Source organism: Piliocolobus tephrosceles, chromosome 3 (assembly GCF_002776525.5).
Source record: "Piliocolobus tephrosceles isolate RC106 chromosome 3, ASM277652v3, whole genome shotgun sequence".
NCBI lineage: Eukaryota > Metazoa > Chordata > Mammalia > Primates > Cercopithecidae > Piliocolobus > Piliocolobus tephrosceles.
This window is the reverse complement of record NC_045436.1, coordinates 106,782,770-106,804,521: the sequence shown is the minus strand read 5'-3', so window position 1 is coordinate 106,804,521 and position 21,752 is coordinate 106,782,770. Positions and strand designations below refer to the sequence as shown.

The following is a 21,752-nucleotide window of genomic DNA, read 5'->3' as shown; positions in this document are numbered from 1 at the left end:
CAAAGGAGGTGAGAGGAGATGGTATTAGAGGTTCAGGTGATGCACTGGTCTTAAACACAAAGAAAAATGGATATCATATCCTCTGAGGAAAGGAGGCTGATATGGTTTAGTTCTGTGTCCCCACCCAAATCCCATCTAGAATTGTAATCCCCATAATCCTCATGTGTTGGGGGAGGGGCCTGGTGGGAGGTGATTAGATCAAGAGTGCAGTTCCCCCATGCTGTTCTCATGGTAGTAAGTGAGTTCTCACAATATCTGATGGTTTTATATGTGTTTAACAGTTCCACCTTCACATGCTCTCTCTCATGAACTCTCTCTCTCTCACCTGCTGCCATATAAGACGTGCCTGCTTCCCCTTCTGCCATGATTTTAAGTTTACTGAGGCCTCCCCAGCCACGCAGAACTATGAGTCAAAGAAATCTCTTTCCTTGATAAATTACCCACTGTTGGGCAGTTCTTTATAGCCTGTGAAAACAGAGATACAGATGGATATATAAGAAAGAGTTTGGGCAGCTGAGGGAAGTCAAGAGACTAGACGTCTCAATGAAAAAAGAGATTGAGGAAGTAGGGTATGAAAGAGCTGGAAGGATGCACAGTTATGTCCAAAGGATGCACAGTTATGTTCAGCGAATGGGAGAGTGGGATTAAGATTTCTGAGGTGAAAAAAATAGCAGCCAGACAAGAGTTGGGTGGAGGGTTGAGAGTGAGTAGGTATGGTTTAGTGGGGGTGAAGATGCTAAGAAGGTCCAATGGAGTTTGAGGCTGAATTCATCGGTCAGACCCTCTAGGATGATGTCATTGCCATAAGTTACTGCAAGAGTTGGGGGAGAAAGGGAGGTACAGGAAGACATGGAGCCAGATTGTCAGTTCTTTAAGAAATAAACAGGAGTGACTGGGAGCTGAATGAAGAGTTGGGATGAGAAAGGGTGGAAGGGGGTTGCCTCATTCAGCAATGAGACTTAGAGTACATTCTCCAGCAACCCTAAATTCTTTACCATGATTTATTTTCTCCATAGCACATACAGCATACACTATACTATTTATTTTTCTACGGTCTGTCTTCCCCACTATAATATAAAGCTCCCCGAGGACAGAAATGTCCATTTTGTTCAGCGCTCTACCACCAATACCTAGATTATGTCTACACGTATCAATGCTTCAGTAAATCATATTTGAATGAATGAATGAATGAGTAAATCGTAAAGGCCAGTTAAAATAAGGACACTCCATGAGGTTTGCTAAAATAGCAGGGAGAGTCTTCCTTAGGAAGGAGCTATCTTATAGTGTTCAGACTTAGAGGGACAGAAAAGTAAGCCACGGCCTCATCCCAGTGTGTATCTGCTTTTTATTTTCCCCTTTTCACGTGATTCTCTTTTTGATCCTAAAAGACTCAGCTTGGGTGTCACCACCTCTGGAAAGCACCACATGATGTCTCTCCCTTTATCTATCCAGGGCGGCTGCCCCTCGTGTTCTCATGGTACCCTAGGATGCCTCTCAATTAGCATGCATACTCCACTGTATGGTAACTGTTTACATGGCGGTCACTCCACTAGACTGAGTAAGTGTGGCATATCTTAAACATGCAGTAGGCACTCTGGTATAGTTTGGATATTTGATCCCTCCAAACCTCATGTTGAAATTTGATACCCAATGTTAGTGATGGGGACTAATGGGAGGGGTTTAGGTAATAGGGGCTGATCCTTCATAAATGTCTTGGTAGCATCCTCACAGTAGTAAGTTTTCACTCTATGAGTTCCCAAGAAAGCTGGCTGTTAAAAAGAGCCTGGCCCCTCCCTCCCTTCTCTCTGGTTGCCTCCTCTCTCGGTATGTGATTTCTGCACACACTGGCTCCCCCACACCTTCCACCATGAGTGGAAACAGCCTGAAGCCCGCACCAGAACCAGATACTGGCGCCATACTTCTCATACAGCCTGCAGAACTAGGAGCCAAATAAACCTCTTTTCTTTATAAATTACCCAGCCTCGGGTATTCCTTTATAGCAACACAAAAATGGATTAAAACATGTTCTATAAATGTTTTTGAATATATAAGTGGAAAGCACTGGATGTGTGAGTTGGAAGATCCTACATTTTTCCTTCTTTGAAGCTCGCCCCTGTCACACACAAATCTACACTTTGGCCCTACTGAGCAAATGGGCCCTGGTGCTAGAGAAACCAGGTGGGAAAACAGCTCGGTCCCCACCACAGCCTTCCTGTTAAGCTAAGCTAGGGGTCCACTGGCCTTCATGTGTCCATTTCCCTGCCCATCTGCCCATATGCATGCCTGTGATGACATGGTGGAATTCTGAAGTACACGGGCTACCTTGCTCACCTGTGATGTTGCCCAGCCAGAAGAGCACAATGAAATCACTTGGGAAGCTTTAAAAAAAAAAGTTTGGTGTCTGAGCTCCCTGACCCACCCAGAGATTCTGATTTAATAGATTTGGGGCACAGCTGGAATTGTAAAGTTCTTCAGATGATTTTACTGTGCAGCCATGGTTGAGAACCTCTGCCCCCTGCCTCGCTTGCCATCTCTTCTGGGTTTGTGGTGCTGTCCAAGGTAGCACCTCATTAAGAACTTCTTCACTCCAGGGTCTGCCCAGGCCAGCCATGCGCAAAGGTCAATGGTCTGTCTGAAGAACCCAGTGGAAGGGTGCTGCATCTTAGGGCAGCACAAGAAGCCAAATCACATAGTTAACTGGCCTGGAGGAAAGCACACCTTTGTGTTCCATCTGAAACTGCTGTCCAGTAGCCACAGAGGCTATTAAAATTTGAATTAATCAAAATTAAAAATTCAGTCAATAACAGGCAAGCCAGTGTATTGTCACCTTTATGGGCCACATGATCTCTGTTCCAGTTACTCAACTCTTCAGTGTCCATGTAGAGGCAGTCACAGGTAACATGTAAACAATGGGTATGGCTGTGTTCCAATTGGACTTTATTTACAAAATAGCTGACTCCTATCGAAAAACCATCAAATGCCCTAAGGCAAAAACATTTACTTAATAAAATTTCTAAACACAAAGAGACAGTGATTTATTTGGAAAGGCAAGGTAAATATGCAACAAGCAAGCAAACTAGAAGCCAGATAAAACCAAAGTAAGCCTTAAGGTACAACATCAGAGTCATGTTAACTTGGCCTGGACAAACAATATGTCGAGAACTAATATAAAATATTCATAGGCCAAAGTGGAATGGAGTCTCATCCTTCTGTGATGGCTGTGGTCAAGCCAAGACTCTAAGAAATAAATTGCGTGCCTTCCAAAGGCATTTTCTAACTCTGAGACACTGAACAGGGGAGCAGTTATCATCCAGAACAATCCTCTTTAATTTCTCATGTGATAAAATAAGTTAGAACCTGTGTTATGAACAAGAAACAACAGTGAAAAAAAAAAAGTTACTTTGAGCCAGAGACTGTGCTAGGGAATTCACAAATATTGTCCAATAGCTAATAAAAAGCAACATTTCTGAATTGCTACATTTATGGCTCTGTAAATGAACATTGATTTGGGTCAGTGGCTTGATCTTAAAAGATCACAATGTGCCACTATTTGATCATAACTATATCATTCTGTGAATCAGTTAATGGAGAATTTTCGTCTTTATTTTTATGTGCATACATATACAATGAAAATTTTGTTATAAAATGGCAAGCCACTCCTTTTCATATAAATCAATTTTATGCCACATGTAAGCTGAAATTAAAATGGGGAAACACCAATCAAAATGTCATAGAAAAGATAATCAGCTTCCTCAAGAACCATTCTATTAGGTGCTAAAAATACAGGAGATAAATATGGTTTTTGTGAACACTGTGCTGTCAATGACAAGACTGGAAAATGTTTCAAAATGCCATACTTTTGAAGTCTATGGTATGTGGGAACATACTACCACAAAGGCAGAAGAAAATGTCACCCACAAGTTAATATTCCTGCTACTACATGTAGGTATATTTTAGTTATCAGTGTTTCTATATAAATATACTTTAAGTTTTAGTGCAAACTAGAATTTAGAAATTCCAGGAGATATACTTCCATTAGAAATTCCAGGATGATTATATTACAGAATTCTAATTTTAATTTGCAAATACTCCAAGTTCAGTAAAAAAAAATACTATTTCTATTTGGATTGCATTACAATGGTATCAACATTTCTTAATTAACACTATTCACTCATGAATCAACAGAATGAAAATAACTTGAAAGACTATTTTATCAACCAGCACAGTTTAAAAAATACATAATGTTAATTTTAGCTACATACAGTTTTAATTTATGCTTTAAAACTTCCACTTATTGCCATTTAAATATTTCTTTGGCAGTCAAGTCATCATAAGTGTAAAAAAAGAGTAAGAAATCTACTTTGTTAATAAATAAAATGTTTGATGAATAGTAAAGCTATGCTATTTTTGGAGACATTTATGTTTATATTCAGTTGACTGTCATTATAATTCATTATAATTGCTTCAGAGTTAAATAACATCATTTAAACTATGGGCTAATTTCCTATAGTGCCATAGTTAAGCACAGTTACTTCTTAAGCTTTGTCTACACTTGTCTAAAAGTATTACCCAACTCTCAATGTTTTCTCAAAGGCAGTTCATCTTGCTCCTTTGTATTCCACAGATAGAGTCTGGATCACTGTCCTCAGAGATGGACGATTCTACAGCCTTGAACAAAATCTGAATAGCTTTAGAATTTTCCACATGTTAGACACAGCTTCTATACTTTTTAAAGAAAAGTAAGCATGATGGCAAGCTGTTGCCTCTTCTAGTCTACCTAACAAAGTTTATGGACTTCAAGTGATCCAATTACATTATGCTTGACCTTTAAGGAAAACTGAAATCTACTTCCAAAATGAAATTAGTTTTACTTTCTAGATTGCACTGGAGAAAAAATATTTCCAGCCTCATTTTCAAGACTTCTCTTGTCATGTGAAATTCTGAAAACAACATTGTTTTCTATTTATTTTATTAAAACTATGTCACGAGGCACTTGTGGGCAGGAGGTGATTTTGAAAAGACAACTTAGGATGTAGTAAATAGTGGTAGATTTATAAGATAGACGTATCTATTTAGACCATTTGTCCTATTTGTACAAACAAATGTGTGCAGAAGTTAGGAAGTGGTTAGGAGGGAAGGAAGACAGCTCTGGAGACACAATTTGTAGTCAGTCTCTGGGACAAGCACATTTCTTTGGGCATACGGCTGCTTTTTCAAGGACATTAACCTTCAGAGACCACAGGCTGGCAGCAGTGAGGTCTCTTCCTGCCTAAATGTGCAAGTGACTCCCCTGTCACCCATCAGGCCTCCTCTTATACAGAAAATGACTGGCATCAGCTTATTTCTGTACTTGTACAATGCTCTACAATTTTTGAACCTCACAGTTTTGTAGATGTCCATCTATGTATCACTATCACATGGTAAGATGGGAGGTGAGGTGGTTGAATGCTTGGGCCGTCACCAGACTGCCTGGGTTCCTATTCTGCCTTCACTACTTACTGGGATGTAGGTACTGCAGGATAATGGCAATACCTACATCAAAGGACTGTTGTGAGAGACAAGATAACAGATGCAAAGCATTCAGCATGGAGGACTTGGTAAGCACGCAATAATGTTACTCACTGTTAGCTATTATTTTTGTCTTAGGTCAGTGTTTCCTGAAGTGGATCCCAAGCCTAGTTTCATAGGCAATATTTTACATCATGAACCAGTATACACATATACACTTATGTAATAATAATGCAAATAATAAATATGCATATATGCTGCTTATTACATATGGACTGAGTGATGCAGAGTTAGGATTTGAACCTAGGGGTTCAGGGCCCTGTTTTTCTAGTGTTTGTTTTTTTTTTTTTTCTTGGAGGAGGGATAACAGGCACACATTACCACGCCTGGCAAATATTGTATTTTTAGTAGAGATGGGTTTTTGCCATGTTGGCCAGGCTGGTCTTGAACTCCTGACCTCAAGTGATCCACCTGCCTCAGCCTCCCAAAGTGCTGGGATTAAGGCGTGAGCCAACGTGCCCAGCCTCTCTAGTGCTCTTAACCACTACTCTCCACTGCCTTGTGGCCTGGTACTTGTTATACATGGAGGAGCCAAAGTTTCATCAAACACTAGTAACCCTAAGAAGGACACACAGTGACCACTTCTATTACACATTTTATTTCATCAAGAAAAATGCTGATCCTAACCTGTTCAATTGATTTTACGACCCAAGACACGTAATTTGAAAAATACTACAGTAAGTGTTGTAAGAAAAATTGTTTTGAAAACACTAACAGCCAGGCATGGTGGCACACGCCTATAGTCCCAGCTACTTGGGGGGCTGTTGGGGGACTGAGGTGGGCGGATATCTTGAGGCCAGGAGTTCAAGAATGCAGTGAGATATGATCATATCACAGCACTGTAGCCTGGGCGACAGAGTGAGATTCTGTCTCTCTTTGTTTTTTTTTGAGACAGAGTCTCACTCTGTCGCCCAGGCTGGAGTGCAGTGGTGCGATCTCCACTCACTGCAAGCTCCGCCCCCCAGGTTCATGCCATTCTCCTGCCTTAGTCTCCCGAATAGCTGGGACTACAGGCGCCCACCACCATGCGTGGCTAATTTTTTTGTATTTTTAGTAGAGACGGGGTTTCACCATGTTCACCAGGATGGTCTCGATCTCCTGACCTTGTGATCCACCCGCCTCAGCCTCCCAAAGTGCTGGGATTATAGGCGTGAGCCACCCCACCTGGCTTGACTCTGTCTCTACTAAAAGGGAAAAGAAAAGAACAGAAAACATTAACAATAAAAAGTTAAATAAGTATATGTATCTCATCTCAGAGGCTTTACCATGCTATTGTGCATTGTAAATCTCCAAAATAAATAAATAAAAAACATTATATGGAGCATTTATTCAAGCACCCCCATCACCCTATGGGATGGACACTAATCTGGGAAATGTTATCACGGGTGTTAATACCTTCAAGACGGAAAATTTGGGAGTTATTTCCATCTATACTTTAATTAGTTGGCACAAACATAGTCAATAAATGTTTAAATAGTTGATTGAGGGAGAGTCCCTTCCAGAGGAGGGGAACCCCCAGGACCCTGAGCCCTGGCCTGGAGAGAAATACCCTAGACACTTATGCTGGGTGAGGGAGCATCACTCACCCAAGAAACATGAGAGGCAGCGTCTTGTAAAACAGTCTAATTAACAACATGTCCCTCTCCATGATCAAAATAATGGTTTTAATCAGAGCAAATTAGTTTAAAAATGGAAACAACATGGTTGATGCTAAATCAAATCCCATTTTTATGGTTTTACTAAAAATAATGGTAGGTTATACCTTAAGTGGATTTGGTAATCTCCACAGGCTGGACTTGAGCAAGAGGATCTGGGTTTGAAACCCAAGAGAAAGAAACCAGACAAGAAGGGCCCAACAGAGGCAGAGACTTCCGCTGCTCCTGGAGCCAGGAGCACCCATTTGTCAGACTTTTCACAGGGTCTCTGTGATTGTAATCAAGGGAAGAGCGCGAGAGATGTGCATCACTACCTACTTCTACCTTTCCCTGAACCTCCTCTCCCTTGAAAAATTGAAACGTAAAGAAACTGACTCTAAGAATACATGACCTATAATGTGCAAAAGAACAAATAAGCTCCAGTTCATGAACATTAACATGAGGGGCCAAGCATCTAAACAACTCTGGGTGCTGCTTATTATTGGGGCTAGCAGACACATAGAAATTTAAAAGAGAAACTGTTTTTAGAGTAGAGTTGAACTTCACCACAAAATATCTTCTTCAGAGCAAGTGCAAGTGGTTTTTCTTTTCTTCTTCTTCTTCTTCTTTTTTTTTTTTTTTTTTTTTGATATGGAGTCTAGCTCTGTCGCCCAGGCTGGAATGCAGTGGCATGATCTTGGCTCACTGCAACCTCCGCCTCCTGGGTCCAAGTGATTCTTCTGTCTCACTCTCCCAAGTAGCTTGGATTACAGGTGCCTGCCACCACGCCCAGCTAATTTTTTTTGTATTTTTAGTAGAGACGGGTTTCACTGTATTGGCCAGGCTGGTCTTGAACTCCTGACCTCATGATCCACCCGTCTCAGCCTCCCAAAGTGCTGGGATTACAAGCGTGAGACACTGCACGTGGCCTCACAAGTGGTTTTTCATAGCAATAGGATTATGAAGTCAAATCTCAATTCTGGTATTATCAATGCCAACTGCCACTTTTTTTTTTCTAATTAAAAGATAATTGCCCTTAAGTGCTATCTCTCTAGGAAACGTGGGGAGAAAATTTAGAACTATACTGTCCAATATGGTAGCCACTAACCCCATGTGGCTATTTAAATTAATTAAGGCTAAATAAAATTTAAAATTCAGTTCCTCAATTACACTAGCCCACATTTCAGGTGTTCAATAGCCACATGTGGCTCATGGCTATCATACTGGACAGATTATAGAACACATCCATCAGTGCAAAAAGTTCTTTTGGACAGCACTGATCTGGAACAGGCTGTTTATAGATGCCAAAAAGGAAAATATTCATTTCTCACTTGGTAAAAGAGCTTCAAGCCCTACCTACCAGAGCTGGTTTGACTCAGAACAGTTTGGGGCTGAATTTGAAGGCTACTGCCAAAGATTTCACGATTATCTCAAAATGTTCCAAATAGCTGATCTAAAAATCTCTTTGCATGATGATTGATTTTCCATTGCCACAAGTTGTCTTTCAAAATCTAAACATACCAGGAAAAAAAAAAAAAAAAAAACTAAACATACCAGGAAATGATATTTGGTGATAACAATAACTTAAAGTTCCAATAATTTTTGAATAAGTTTGAAAACAGTTAAACAACTATGAAAAGCATAAAGATACATGGCACCATCAGCTCCAGGAGTAAAAATTTATAGTTAAAATAAGTAAGGGCTGTCAGGCCTCTGAGCCCAAGCTAAGCCATCTTATCCCCTTTGACCTACACGCATACATCCAGATGGCCTGAAGCAACTGAAGATCCACAAAATAAGTGAAAATAGCCTTAACTGATGACATTCCACCATTGTGATTTATTTTTGCCCCACCCTAACTGATCGATGTACTTTGCAATCTCCCCCACCCTTAAGAAAGTTCTTTGCACTCCCCCACCCTTAAGAAGGTTCTTTGTAATTCTCCTCACCCTTGAGAATGTACTTTGTGAGATACACCCCCTGCCCAAAAAACATTGCTCCTAACTCCACCACCTATCCCAAAACCTGTAAGAACTAACGACAATCCCACCACCCTTTGCTGACTCCTTTTTCGGACTCAGCCCGCCTGCACCCAGGTGAAATAAACACCATGTTGCTCACACAAAGCCTGTTGGTGGACTCTCTTCACAGGGACGTGTGTGACAGGGGCTGGGCACGGTGGCTCATGGCTGTATTCCCAGCACTTTGGGAGGCCAGGGTGGGTGGTTCAATTGAGGTCAGGAATTCAAGACCAGCCTGACCAACATAGTGAAACTCCATCTCTACTAAAAATACAAAAAAAAAGAAAAACAAACAAACAAAAAAAGTCAGGCATGGTGGCGGACACCTGTAATCCCAGCTACTTAGGAGACTGAGGCAGGAGAATCACTTGAACCTGGGAGGCGGAAGTTGCAGTGAGCTGAGATTGTGCCACTGCACTCCAGCCTGGGTGAGAGAGTGAGACTCTGTCTCAAAAACAAACAAAAAAGTAGGGACACACTTATTACACACCTGTGTCTAGTCCTACTCTTTTCATGAACTTAGATCCGGATTCAATAACACTTGGACACTAACTATAATGTTTTGGGAACTTCAGCATACATCTCATTTGACCCTTACTAGAACCTAATCACACTGTAGTGCTGATTCTGAGCGTTACCGATTCTTCTGTGAAAGCGGATGACTGAGAAGTAATACATTATCTTGTCAGTGTTTGTCTTGCTTAATTGGTTACTGAACTGATCCCAAATGGCCAGATTACAGTGAAACCAAAGGGCTGAGATTGCAGGGGCCAGCTAGTTTTTCCTCTCTCATGACTCCAGGCTGCCCTGCTAATCTGATCCACTGTACTAAATAGGTGTGGGTCACAAGGGAGACAAAGCAGGAAGATAGACAAGAGTGTAAAGCAAAGGGCCTTCCCTCTTGACAACTGCAAAGCAGGTAAAGTGAGCACAAAAACCCCTGCAAGGTCATTGTGAACATGATTGTGGTAGATCTACAACAAAGGCTAAATATAACGCATTATTGTGTTCATGCAAAAAAAAAAAATTACTCTATAGAGCAGATTATCCTCTCACAAAGCAACATGGAAAAGGCATTTGTGAGAAATGCACGAATTAAGCAACTGCTCTGAAGACTTAAATGCCGGTTTAAATAATCCAAACAGATTGCATTCAGCTAATGGCAGATTATAATAAACATGCATTAAAGTGTTTTTCAAATACTTTAATATATTTGTGAATGTCATAACATCTATCAACTAGTCATTATTGTTAGCAAAACTTCTTTACCCTTTTATTTACCATGTCCAGTTTGTAAGCTTCCAACTTGGGGGGTTTGCAACGTTTATTAAATAATGTATAAGGAACGCACCATTAAAATTCCTATGCTTATGCCTTGAAGATTAAACTCACATTTCTAGCTCATTAATAGATGACAGCTATAGTTAATCCTGGAAATATGGAGTCTCTAGAACACATACAAGAAAAATTTGGGATTTGATACATGAGAGCTGAGACTAAAATTCTTTGATAGGTCACATATATGAGCCTAACAATTTTTCCTTGAATAGGAAACTTTAAGTAGGCCAGTTTAATGACTGCTACGATGGAGTTTATACATCCACACTCAACTATCCTTTCGATGAACTGCTGCCCAGAATGGAGTTAAAGCCCTGCACTATTAAAATGTCTTCGGTTCAAGCAGAGAAAGAAGCAGAAACTGATCCTGCCATTTAGGCTTTGTTATTGTTTTAGATCCAATAACTGTTTGGTTTTATTTTTCAACATGGCATTAGTATATCTGGTTCCCCAATAGGACCTCGCCTGCAGGACATCGGATTGGGTTCACTCGGGAAGATGGACTTCATTCTACCTGAGCTATGTTCCCACATGCAGTCACAATCCTGGCCCGACCGTGAAAGGCGGTGTGGCCGGAATAAATCTGACCAAAAGGACCAGTGAAATGTTTGGGACATCAAAAAGTGCTGCAGGGGTAGGGGTGGAGGAAAGGAATGAGTAGAGAGAAAAGGAGTATGAATTTAAAATGGGAAAACCCTCTCATTCTCCATTTGATTAATTTAAGGAGGGGAAAACCACTCAAAGACTCTCTCCAGAACCCAAAGCTAATCACTTTTCATTGCAGCGGATTACCAAAGAGCCTAGGTAACCCACCTACCACGGCCTCCCGCCGAAAAACCAAAAATCCCATTTCTTCCCAAGTGTGCACCCAGGAAAGGAAAGAAGACTGTGCATTTAGAGCGGAGGGCGGTACACAGGGCAAAGCAAGTTAATGCCTCCTTCCCGGATCCCCTGCTTCCCGAGCCAGCCTGACCGGGCTAACGGCAAAATGCAGGGACCGGGAGGTCAAACTTGGGGTCGCTTCTCACCCAAGTCCACCCGATAACGAGATGATGGGGTGGGGACACCTGTCAAAAGACCGGGCCGGGGCCGGGGCCGCAGCGGGCAAGCGGGCTGGCGGCACTGCGGCGGCTGGGACCAAGGCGCGCCGGCTCGGGCGTTCGCAGCGCGCGGGGCAGAGCCGGCACAGACTCCGGAACTCGCCGGGAAGCGTGCGCCCGCGGAGGGCTCGAGCGCGAGGCCCCGCGCCCAGGACGCTATGGGAGGGGGCCGCAGCCGAGCAGGGCCCCGCAGCCGGGCGGACCCAGCCGCCCCAGCCGCGCTGCAGCCCCCGCCGTCCCCGGTCTCCGCCTGCGGGCTGCGCGTGGGGCCGGGCCGGACGCCCCCTGGCTGCGCGACGGGCCCGGGCAGGGGAGGGGGCGCCGCGCCTACCTGCTCTGGTGCTGCGGGGCCGCTATCGCCTCGAGGGGCTGTGACCTGCGGCGGTGGCGGCGGCGGCAGCAGTCGCGGCGGGGAGGGCGCTTCCTTCAGGAAGGGGTGGGATCTGCTCGCCCGCCCGCCCGGCCCCCTCCTGCCGCGCCGGGGCCCGCCCCCGACTTATTCTGGGGTCCCCGCTGCTAGGCCTTCGGGGAGAGTTGATCCCCTGGGTCTCGGGCTTATGCCACCCCCCGGGGCCCCTAATAGTCACCCGGGGCAGGAGCCGGGTGTGGACAGGCGAGCCGCTTCCTTCCGAAGCCTTTGTGGACGCGTTTGCCTGGCACTCCTCATCCAACAAAAGGAAGGACGGAATCTGGGATCCTCCGCCTGGTGGTTATTTATTCCTGACCTGTTGTAACCTTCTGCGTGGCTCCCTTTCGTCCGCACACCTAGGGTTTTTGCACAAAGCAGCTAAAATTCGTTTTCATGCCCATTGGCTGAATGTAGTTCTCCTCCACTCAGCGCTGTCCCGCGTTTTTTTGTTTGTTTGTTTGTTTTGTTTTTGTTTTACCATCCTGTTGAACAAACACAGAGCCAACTTCTGACCCTGGCAATGAACAGCAGACACCAAAGCCGCCCTCCCAGCGCCAGCTTGCAGCTTTCCTCCCCGGGTCTCTTCTGAGTCCGTCATAAACTATGTTCATCAGCGTTTTGACAGCTTCCCCCACCCCAGACCCCCAACCTACCATGGGACCCCATGGCACCATGTCAGTGACCTCTTACAGCAGCATGGATCAATGCCACTTTTATCTCAGGCTCATCATGAGCCTAGGTTCCAAACACAGCCTCTCTGGCCTCCCACAGGGGGCTCTCCTTTATCAATCCGCCTTTGTTAGTCTGCCCTCCATTCTTCTGTGGTACGAACTTCCGTACCACACCTGTCTCCTTTAAACTGCTGTCTCTCCAAGCAGGCATTCCCTTTTCTCTTTTTCCTTTTTTTTTTTTTTTTTTTTTTTTTTTTTTGACGGAGTCTTGCTCTGTCGCCCAGGTTGGAGTAGTGGCGCAATGTCGGCTCACTGTAACCTCTGCCTGTCGGGTTCAAGCGATTCTGTCGCCTCAGCCTCCTGAGCAGTTGGGATTACAGGCGCCAGCCACCATCCCCGATTAATTTTTGTATTTTCGGTAGAGGCGGGGTTTCGCCACGTTAGCCAGGCTGGTCTCAAGACTGGCCTCAAGTGCTCCGCCCGCCTCAGCCTCCCAAAGTGCTGGGATTACAGGCGTGAGCCACCGCGCCCGTCCCAACCAGGTGTTTCTAAGAATCTTCTCCAATTCGGCATGTTCAAATTCTGCAATTAATGTTCGGTTCCAGAACTCTCCCTTTCCCACAATTCTTGTGATTATCGTCTACTATGTGTATATTGATTCTTTTTTTTTTTTTTTTTCTGTATATTGATTTCTTGTTTTCTCCTGGCTACTAGACTGTAAGCTTCCTGAGACCAGGGATCTTGCCTTCTCTTGTTTTCCTTATTTTAATGAGTGGGACAGTTATCCATTCAATTAAAACAGCAAAAGCAAAAACTTCAAGAGAGTCTAGACGCTCTTGAAAGTATATGCTCAATTTTGTGGGAACAGTTAGTGTGAACAGCACAAACATCCATCTATTTGAGTTGGAGGGTGGGGAGTGGTTTTTCCTGATATAAATGAATTTATTATTTTGTGGGAATTAGCTTATGTGTATTTTCCTGAGGAGAGTGACTACACATGAATCAGACCCTCAAAGTGGTCTGACTCCCCCAAAGTTAAGAATTGCTTGAGGCCCATCCATGAACCCCACCTATGATACGTCTACTCCCTGTCCCCATGCCATTCATTTCTCTCTGCAATAATGGAAAGAGTCCTCTAGCTAGACCTTCCAATTCATTCTTTCAGAACTGGATCCAGCCAAATAATTAGCTGTCCCTCAAACACAGAAGTGGTATTCTGTTTTTACATCAGAATCACCAGTGGAGGCTTTAGAAAAAAATAGAGATGCCTGGGTTCACCTCAGACCCAGAGTCAAAACCTGATTGGAGGTGATGGTGGGGGAAACCAGAACATAAGTATTCTGACAAAGAACTGTAGGTGATTCTGACATGGCCATGCCATGTCACTGCCTTTCTTGGGAATAGGGCTCCCAATTTGTAAAACGCCCTTACTTTCCCCTCCCCCATTTTTTTGTGGAAGGATTGAGAGCCCTTGCACCAGGTTTAATTTATTTCAACATTTTCATTTTCATTTAGAGCCAGGCCTGTGTTTCCTAAAAAAAACCAACTTGAGTTTGTGAGGATCGCAGGCTCAGTGCCATTCCTCAGCACCACTAAATCACCGCCGCCTTCATCTCCAAATAAACCCAAAAAGTCAGGAATGAATTACATTCCTGACAGTGATAATACCAGCTGAAATTATATGTTAAAATGCTGGCCATGAAGGAGAGTTGGTTGCTATAAGCAGATTCTGTGAATGTCATGAGAGTTTTTGAGTGAAGCTTCGAGAGTACAAACAAAACACGGGTTTCTCTGTGCCTTTTTCTTGATATTCCATCTGTTAAAATTTGTTGTCCACCATGTACTCAATATGACCTTGGATATTTTAAATCACATATGTGTGTAAGACTGAAATACTTTTCCAGAACTGGTTGTCTCTTTTTTCTTTTGAGTATTTTCTCGGGGGTATGAATTTTAAATGAATCTCTGAAAGCTTCCAGCCAGCACTTGCTTCTACCTCACAAAGACCAGTAAAGGCCCCAAGGCAGGTTGGTCCTGAGTATTTGGGGAGTGAGAGTTAGGAATTGTTGTGTTGATGAGGTAAGCACATATTTGTGAGGATCTTCCTACATCCTCTTCTTACTCCTTTTTATAGGAAGCTAGCTCTCGGAGAATGTGCTGTTCCTTGGCATCACTTGGGAGGTTGTCACATTGATCCATTGTAAAATGTGACATTGAATAAAGGTTCTGTCCACTTCTGCCTCCCATCTCTGGAATGGCTATTGGCGGTGAAGGATTCAGGTTCTCTGTCTAACACCTGCAGCACTCCCCCTGTTCCCAAGAACCCCTACACCACTGAGCTTGGTTCTGCCCTCTCATATGTGAACTCTCTTCCTCTGATCTCCAACTCTCGTGTGTGTCCTACCGATGGTAAGGAGTTTGATCACAACTGGCTGTCCTTTTAAAAAATACATACAAATGTTCATTTTGTACCTTTAAATAATCTGTTGATATGCTCCAAAATGATTCAGGCTGTGAGGAAAGAGCCAAGCACAGAGTTAGAGACTGGGGCATGAAAGAAATAGAGTGTAAGGCCCAGAAAGAGATGCCAGCCACAAACTTTGTAAAATTTTGTGTCAAATGGAGATCCATACTCAGAGAGATCAACATTCTACAGAACCACAATGAGGCATCATGATTTCGACACCATGTTGTTCTACAAGGTTGATGTCCTAACTCTGGTGAACAACACAAACATCCATCTATCTGAGTTGGGAGGAGGGGGATAGTTTTTTCTGATATAAATGAATTTATTATCTAACTGAAACCACTACAGAACATTTAGAATTACAAAGAAATTTTATATTCTTGTTCATTTTCTTTCTCTTGGGCTGTCAATTTGTTTTTGTTGTTTTATGATTCAAATCACTTCCCTAATTCATTTGAAAAAACAGAATTGTGAAGCACAGCTCATAAATAACGCTCTCAGGGATTCTGTAAATCCCTGCTGCTGGTCCAATTGCAATGATTCTCATTATAATAAAAATCTCTGTATAACAAAGTTATTGTCAAACCTTATCCAACAACTGGTAATCCAACTAGTCTCTGACAATAGTTGGTAATAAAGTCAGCCGGGTGCAGTGGCTCACACCTGTAATCCCAGCACTTTGGGAGGCTGAGGCAGGTGGATCACGACATCAGAAGATCGAGACCATCCTGGCCAACATGGTGAAACCCTGTCTCTACTAAAAATACAAAAAATTAGCTGGGTGTGATGGTGCATGACTGTAATCCCAGCTATTCAGGAGGCTGAGGCAGGAGAATCACTTGAACCAGGGAGTCGGAGGTGGCAGTGGGCCAAGATCACACCACTGTACTCCAACCTGGGAACAGAGCAAGACCCTGTCTCATTGGAATGGCATTTTATTGTTATCAAAACTGTCTATTACAGAAAACCTTGTAAGAGCAATTGGAATGATAGTGAGAATACATCTGGTTACAGGATGTTAAATGGAAGCCTTTATTTTATTCCCATTCTGAGAGAGGGCTCAGATAATAGTTGTCAACCACACTCACATTCCAAACAAAGTTCTGGACTACTATGTAGGATTTGCAAAGGAGTGTTCCTGAATTTCTCGTTTACCCTGTCATGGGCGTTCTAAGAAGCCCTTTCTCTGCACTTACTACAGGGAGGGGAACGGGGTTTTTCTCTCACCTTAAGTCTGGTGAGAAAGACTTCAGGAAGACCTCTTGGAGAGCTCCGTGGATGTCCCCTGCAGTTTGGGGAGTACCACGGACTGGTGCCTGGCTCATGCCTGAAAAACCTAAAGGACCAGAGTTAGCAAAAGTGGCCTGAATATCAGGTAGAGACTGTGGTCGGGGAAGTAATTTACTCTCACAGAAGACAAGTCTAAGAGAGTGACACAGGGCAGGATTGGCCTTGATTGTACCCAAGAGGATTGCTTGGAAAGGCAGGGGTCTCAGCAGAAAGAGGCCAGAGGTTTGCCTCCAAATGTTCAGTGTCCAGGGCAAAACTCTAAAGCAACGAAGCAAAGGCAAAATGAACCTGCTCGTGCCAAGAGGATAAATGGGTGGTAAGAAGCTCCCCAGCAGGGTGGCTGTGGTAAGTGATGTCCAACAAACCCACCACAGGGCTCATAAGAGAAAGTGTCAGCTGGAAACATCTGCCATGGCCAGAGGTAGCCATGGTAGCCAGAGCCATCCAACACCTTTCCGACTCCTCAGCTCTTTCTTCCCCTCTTCCATCCTGGAGGAACCGGGTAGCCAGTGAGAGTAGAAAGAGGTGGAAGCACTAGGCTGAAAGGAAAACACAGGAAGCCAACCATTACCCACCTTTTCCCACTGAAGTGTGGAATTTTTAAGATTATTTTACTGTACCACACATTTTTTTAAAAACTTCTAGGTTCAGGGATACATGTGCAGGTTTGTTATATAGGTAAATGGCGTATCACAGGGGTTTGATGTACAGATTGTTTTGTCACCCAGGTAAAAGCATAGTATTCAATAGGGAGTTTTTCAATCCTGTCCCTCCTCCCACCTGCCACACTCAAGTAGGCTGCATGTCTGTTGTTCACTTCTTTCTGTCTATGTGTATTCAATGTTTAGCTTACACTTCTAAGCGAGAATATGCGGTGTCTGGTTTTCTGTTCTTGCGTTAATTTGTTTAGGATTATGGCCTCCAGCTCCATCTATGTTGCTGCAAAGGACATGATCATATTCTTTTTTTATGGCTGCATAATATTCCATGGTGTATACGTACCATATTTTCTTTATCCAGTCTATTTTTTTTTTCTTTTTCTTTTTCTTTTCTTTTCTTTTCTTCATTTTATTTATTTATTTATTTTTTTTTTTGAGACAGTTTCACTCTGTTGCCCAGGCTGGAGTGCAGTGGCACAGTCTTGGCTCACCACTACCTCCGCCTCCTGGGTTCAAGCACTGCCTCAGCCTGTTGTGTTGCTGGGATTACAGGTGTGCGCCACCAAGCCCAGCTAATTTTTTGTGCTGTTAGTAGAGACAGGGTTTCGCCATGTTGGCCAGGCTGGTCTCAAACTCCTGAGCTCAAGTGATCCACTCGCCTCAGCCTCCCAAAGTGCTGGGATTACAGGCATGAGCTACCATGCCCATCCCAGCCTACTGTTGATGGGCATTTAGGTTGATTCCCTGACTTTGCTATCGTGAATAGTGCTGCAATGAACATACAGGTCCATGTGTTTTTATGGTAGAACAATTTATATTCCTTTGGGCATATACCTAAAAATGAATTTCTGGGTAAAATTGTACTATGCATATATATTTGTGTGTGTGTGAGAGAGGGAGAGAGAGAGACTTGCTTTATTGAAATATTCTCCTTATTACAGTAGTTTGGAATCGAACCTATAATATCTCCAAGGTATGCCTGTATCTTATCTCTTCTAACAACCTTTTTTTTTTTCTTTTTTTTGAGATGGAGTCTCGTTCTATCACCAGGCTGGAGTGCAGTGGCGCAATCTTGGCTGACCGCAACCTCTGCCTCCCGGTTCAAGTGGTCCTCCCACCTCAGCCTCCCAAATAGCTGGGATCACAGGTGTGCCCCATCATGCCCAGTTAATTTTTAATATTTTTGGTAGAGATGAGGTTTCACCATGTTGGCCAGGCTGGTCTCAAACTCCTGACTTCAAGTGATCCGCACACTTTGACTTCCCAAAGTGTTGGAATTACAGGTATGAGCCAGCATGCTCGACCTGTACTATGCATATTAATTACTGAAATGAGAGTGTATTTTTGGCTAAAAGTAATCAGAGGTCTTTTAATTATTTGGGAGTAGCCTAAAATGTCATAGGGCCTGTGCATTCAGTCATCTGAGGGGCAGGAAAACAGGCCCCATAGAGCAGATTTAATGGAAGAGAATAAAGCTGCATTCTGACTGTACCCATGAGCCCAGCTGGGTCAGCATATCAGCTATTCATTCAAATATAATGCGCTCCATATTATATCTTAAAACCTCTGAAGATGTCTCATTCTGGCATCTTGCCTGAATTATTAGCATGTAATATGTGTCAAGAAATTCCCTTTTTATGTATATAAATTGTAGTTTAAGCTTTCCAACAACTAAGTTAGAAATAAGGATACTGGATTAAAAGAGTGAGGGATCTAAATGTTGCTTAACCTTCTATTAAATAAGCATCTGCTGTAGTTTCCTCATCTCTAAAGGGCCTGGATAAGATGATTGTCAAGGCCTCTTTCTGTAAGAAAATTCTATTTGGAAAGGCTACAGCACACCATGGATCAAGGACAAAGTTTTCAGACTGTTTCGCAGGTGAGCAGCCGTCAGACCAGCATATCTGGCATGAGATCGCTGCAATGGTTTGGAGTGATAAGGAAGAAGTATTTCCAAAATGAGGTACTGACAAGCACAGTGATGCCTTCCTTTGGAGGTGACATGTTACCTTGGTGACAGTTTCCATCTTATGCACTTGGCAATTGTGATCTGGGAATTCCGGAGCATTTTCCTTTATTCTCTGAATTCCTGTATCACTCCTGCCATCCTCCTTCAGTGAGAAGCAGAGTTGCAAAGCCATCTGCGACTGGTGTTCAGAGGGAGAGCCGCAAATGAAAACCAGATCCTGCGTTCTGAAATTTTCCCTATTTTACTCCATTTTCCCTATTTTAGCTAGGGGATTCTTGTCTGCTACAAGAGAATAAGCCAAAAGAGTGAGCAATTTTTATTTTAATCAGTCCCCTCTTTGGACTTTTTGCCAACATGCATTAAGCTTATGAAAGTCATCCATTCTCTACTGATTTAAAAAACCTCCTAAATTAGAGAGCTGATGACTAATTATTTTGCAGTATGATATCCTTTTTGCCACAAATGGCTGTTTTTAAGGACTTTTAGTAATTCTTATTCAGTTTTTTAAAGTTCTAAGCAAGTGCTGTTGCTTCAGCCTGATTGTTTTATTGTCCCACTCTGCTGTCTGCCACTCAACTGCCCAGTCTTTACCCTGAGACCTTGCTATGATCCGGCAACTAAAGAGTTAACAGCAAAAGGAGAAGGAGGCCTCCTGGATCTGCTGAGGTGGGCAGCCAGTGTCTGACAGGCTGGTGTCTTTTCTGCACTGGTTGTTACATATTTTCAATATCATCCCTGATTGGGGGCTCTTAGAAAATATTCTCAACTTCTCTCCACCAAAAATTATCTTTTTTCATCTCTCTTTCTCTCTCCACCTTCTTAGAAGAATAAAGAAGAAGCCTTTATTCCCAAGCCAAACTCTATCAGCTGTTATTCTTTATTCTGTCCTCTCTGTCCTCTCCTAATACTCTCTCTTTTGGTACCTGATCCCTCCCTCTCAAATGGTCATTCCACTTAGCCTACAAACATATGCGTATTTCCTCCATCCTAAAAACACCTTCTATAGATTCTGCCTTTTTTTTTTTTTTTTTTTTTTTTGAGGCGGAGTCTCGTTGCCGGGGCTGGAGTGCAGTGGCCGGATCTCAGCTCACTGCAAGCTCTGCCTCCCGGATTTACGCCCTTCTCCTGCCCAGCCTCCCGAGTAGCTGGGACTACAGGCGCCCGCCACCTCACCCGGCTAGTTTTTGTATTTTTAGTAGAGACGAGGTTTCACCGTGTTAGCCAGGATGGTCTCGATCTCCTGACCTCGTGATCCACCCGTCTCGGTCTCCCAAAGTGCTGGGATTACAGGCTTGAGCCACCGCGCCCGGCCTAGATTCTGCCTTTTTAATCAAGCTCCAATTTCATCACTTCCCTTCCCTTCGATGAGAACATTCTCAAAAGTATAGTTTTCACTTGCTACCTCCCCTTTACTTCCAGTGCTTGCTTTACTTTCAGCCCCCACTAGTCTTTCAATTCCACACCTCCTCTGTCAAAAATGCTCCCTGTAGCTTTACAGTGAATGACCCTTTGGTCCCAAGTTCCGCTAACTGCTGCAGACTCCTGGTTGTCCTCCTCGAAACTCACCCATCCTTTTGTTCCTGGGATGTCATTGCAAGCTCCTGGATTTCCTTCTTCCTCTCTGACTGCTTCTCACATATTCCTTCACAGGAAGCTCCTCTTGCGCAGACGTGATCCTCAACCTCCTACGCGTGGTCCTGTCTCTTCTAACACTGGTTTCTCCCTCTGTCTAATGGTATCTCTTTGCAAACCACTCATCCATCCTGTGTCTTTATGTGATCAGCCAGCCAGTACCTCCAATTCAAAACCACACTCTAGGAAGCCTCCTTATTCATAGACCAGCCTGAAATCTGGGAGTTAGCAACAACTCCTTTTCTCTTCAAACCATCTCATCTTCACTCAGGAATTAAGTCCTATTTCTTAATCCTACTTTTACAGCATCCTGGGAGTCTGTCTGCTTTTTATTTCTACTCTTTTAGGGCAAGTCCTGGTCACCTTTAGTATGCTTGATTGCCCTACTTCCTTCCCTCAGCCTCCACTCTCTCCCCTGCTCCAATCTCCCTTTCTTTCTGTCCCACTCTCTTGTTCAATGATTTGATTTTCTTTCTTTATTTCACTTTAAAAAAATACATTTCCTACATGCCCAATTAAAAAGTGAAACTGAGAAGCTAAGCAGTGACAGGAACAGCAACCCGGACCTCTTTGGAGATGAGAATGATGACACCGTCAGTATAGAAAGTGTTAACAAACACTGAATGCCCTGATCCACCTACAAACACACCAAAGGCAACTGAAAGGAAAAGCTGGGGAAAGGGAAAATGAAAGTCAAAGAAATGCAAATATTCTTTCAAATGTATAAACAATCTCGAGGAACATTATAACCAGCCATTGTTTGGAGTTCAGTTTAACTGGTCCGGTAAAAAAGGAGATCTATTAGTGTTTGCAACTGTAGGAAGCAACAGAGTTAACTTGTATGAATGTCATTTACAGGGAGAAATCCAGTTGTTACAATCTTACATGGATGCTGGTGGATCCTTTCTTGGGTTTTAAATATCTTTGGTCAAAGGAATTTATTTTCAACAAGTATACCAAAACTTTTATAAATTAATCAACTACCTAAAGTTTT

General features: G+C 43.2%; 1 protein-coding gene across 2 annotated transcripts in view; it reads right to left on the bottom strand.

The window, feature by feature from the left end:
• TMEM150C (transmembrane protein 150C) overlaps positions 1–12,437 on the bottom strand; it is an 86,628-nt gene extending 74,191 nt beyond the window's left edge. Inside the window, exon 1 of one of the 2 annotated variants that reach the window (XM_023222580.2) lies at positions 12,249–12,437. In XM_023222580.2, coding sequence (XP_023078348.1) covers positions 12,249–12,328 — 80 coding nt within the window. In that variant the 5' untranslated portion in view covers positions 12,329–12,437. Of the gene's footprint in view, positions 1–11,992; positions 12,069–12,248 lie in introns of those variants that run through there. The other variant, XM_023222581.2, reaches the window with a different exon arrangement.
• Between the last annotated feature and the right edge of the window lie 9,315 nt (positions 12,438–21,752).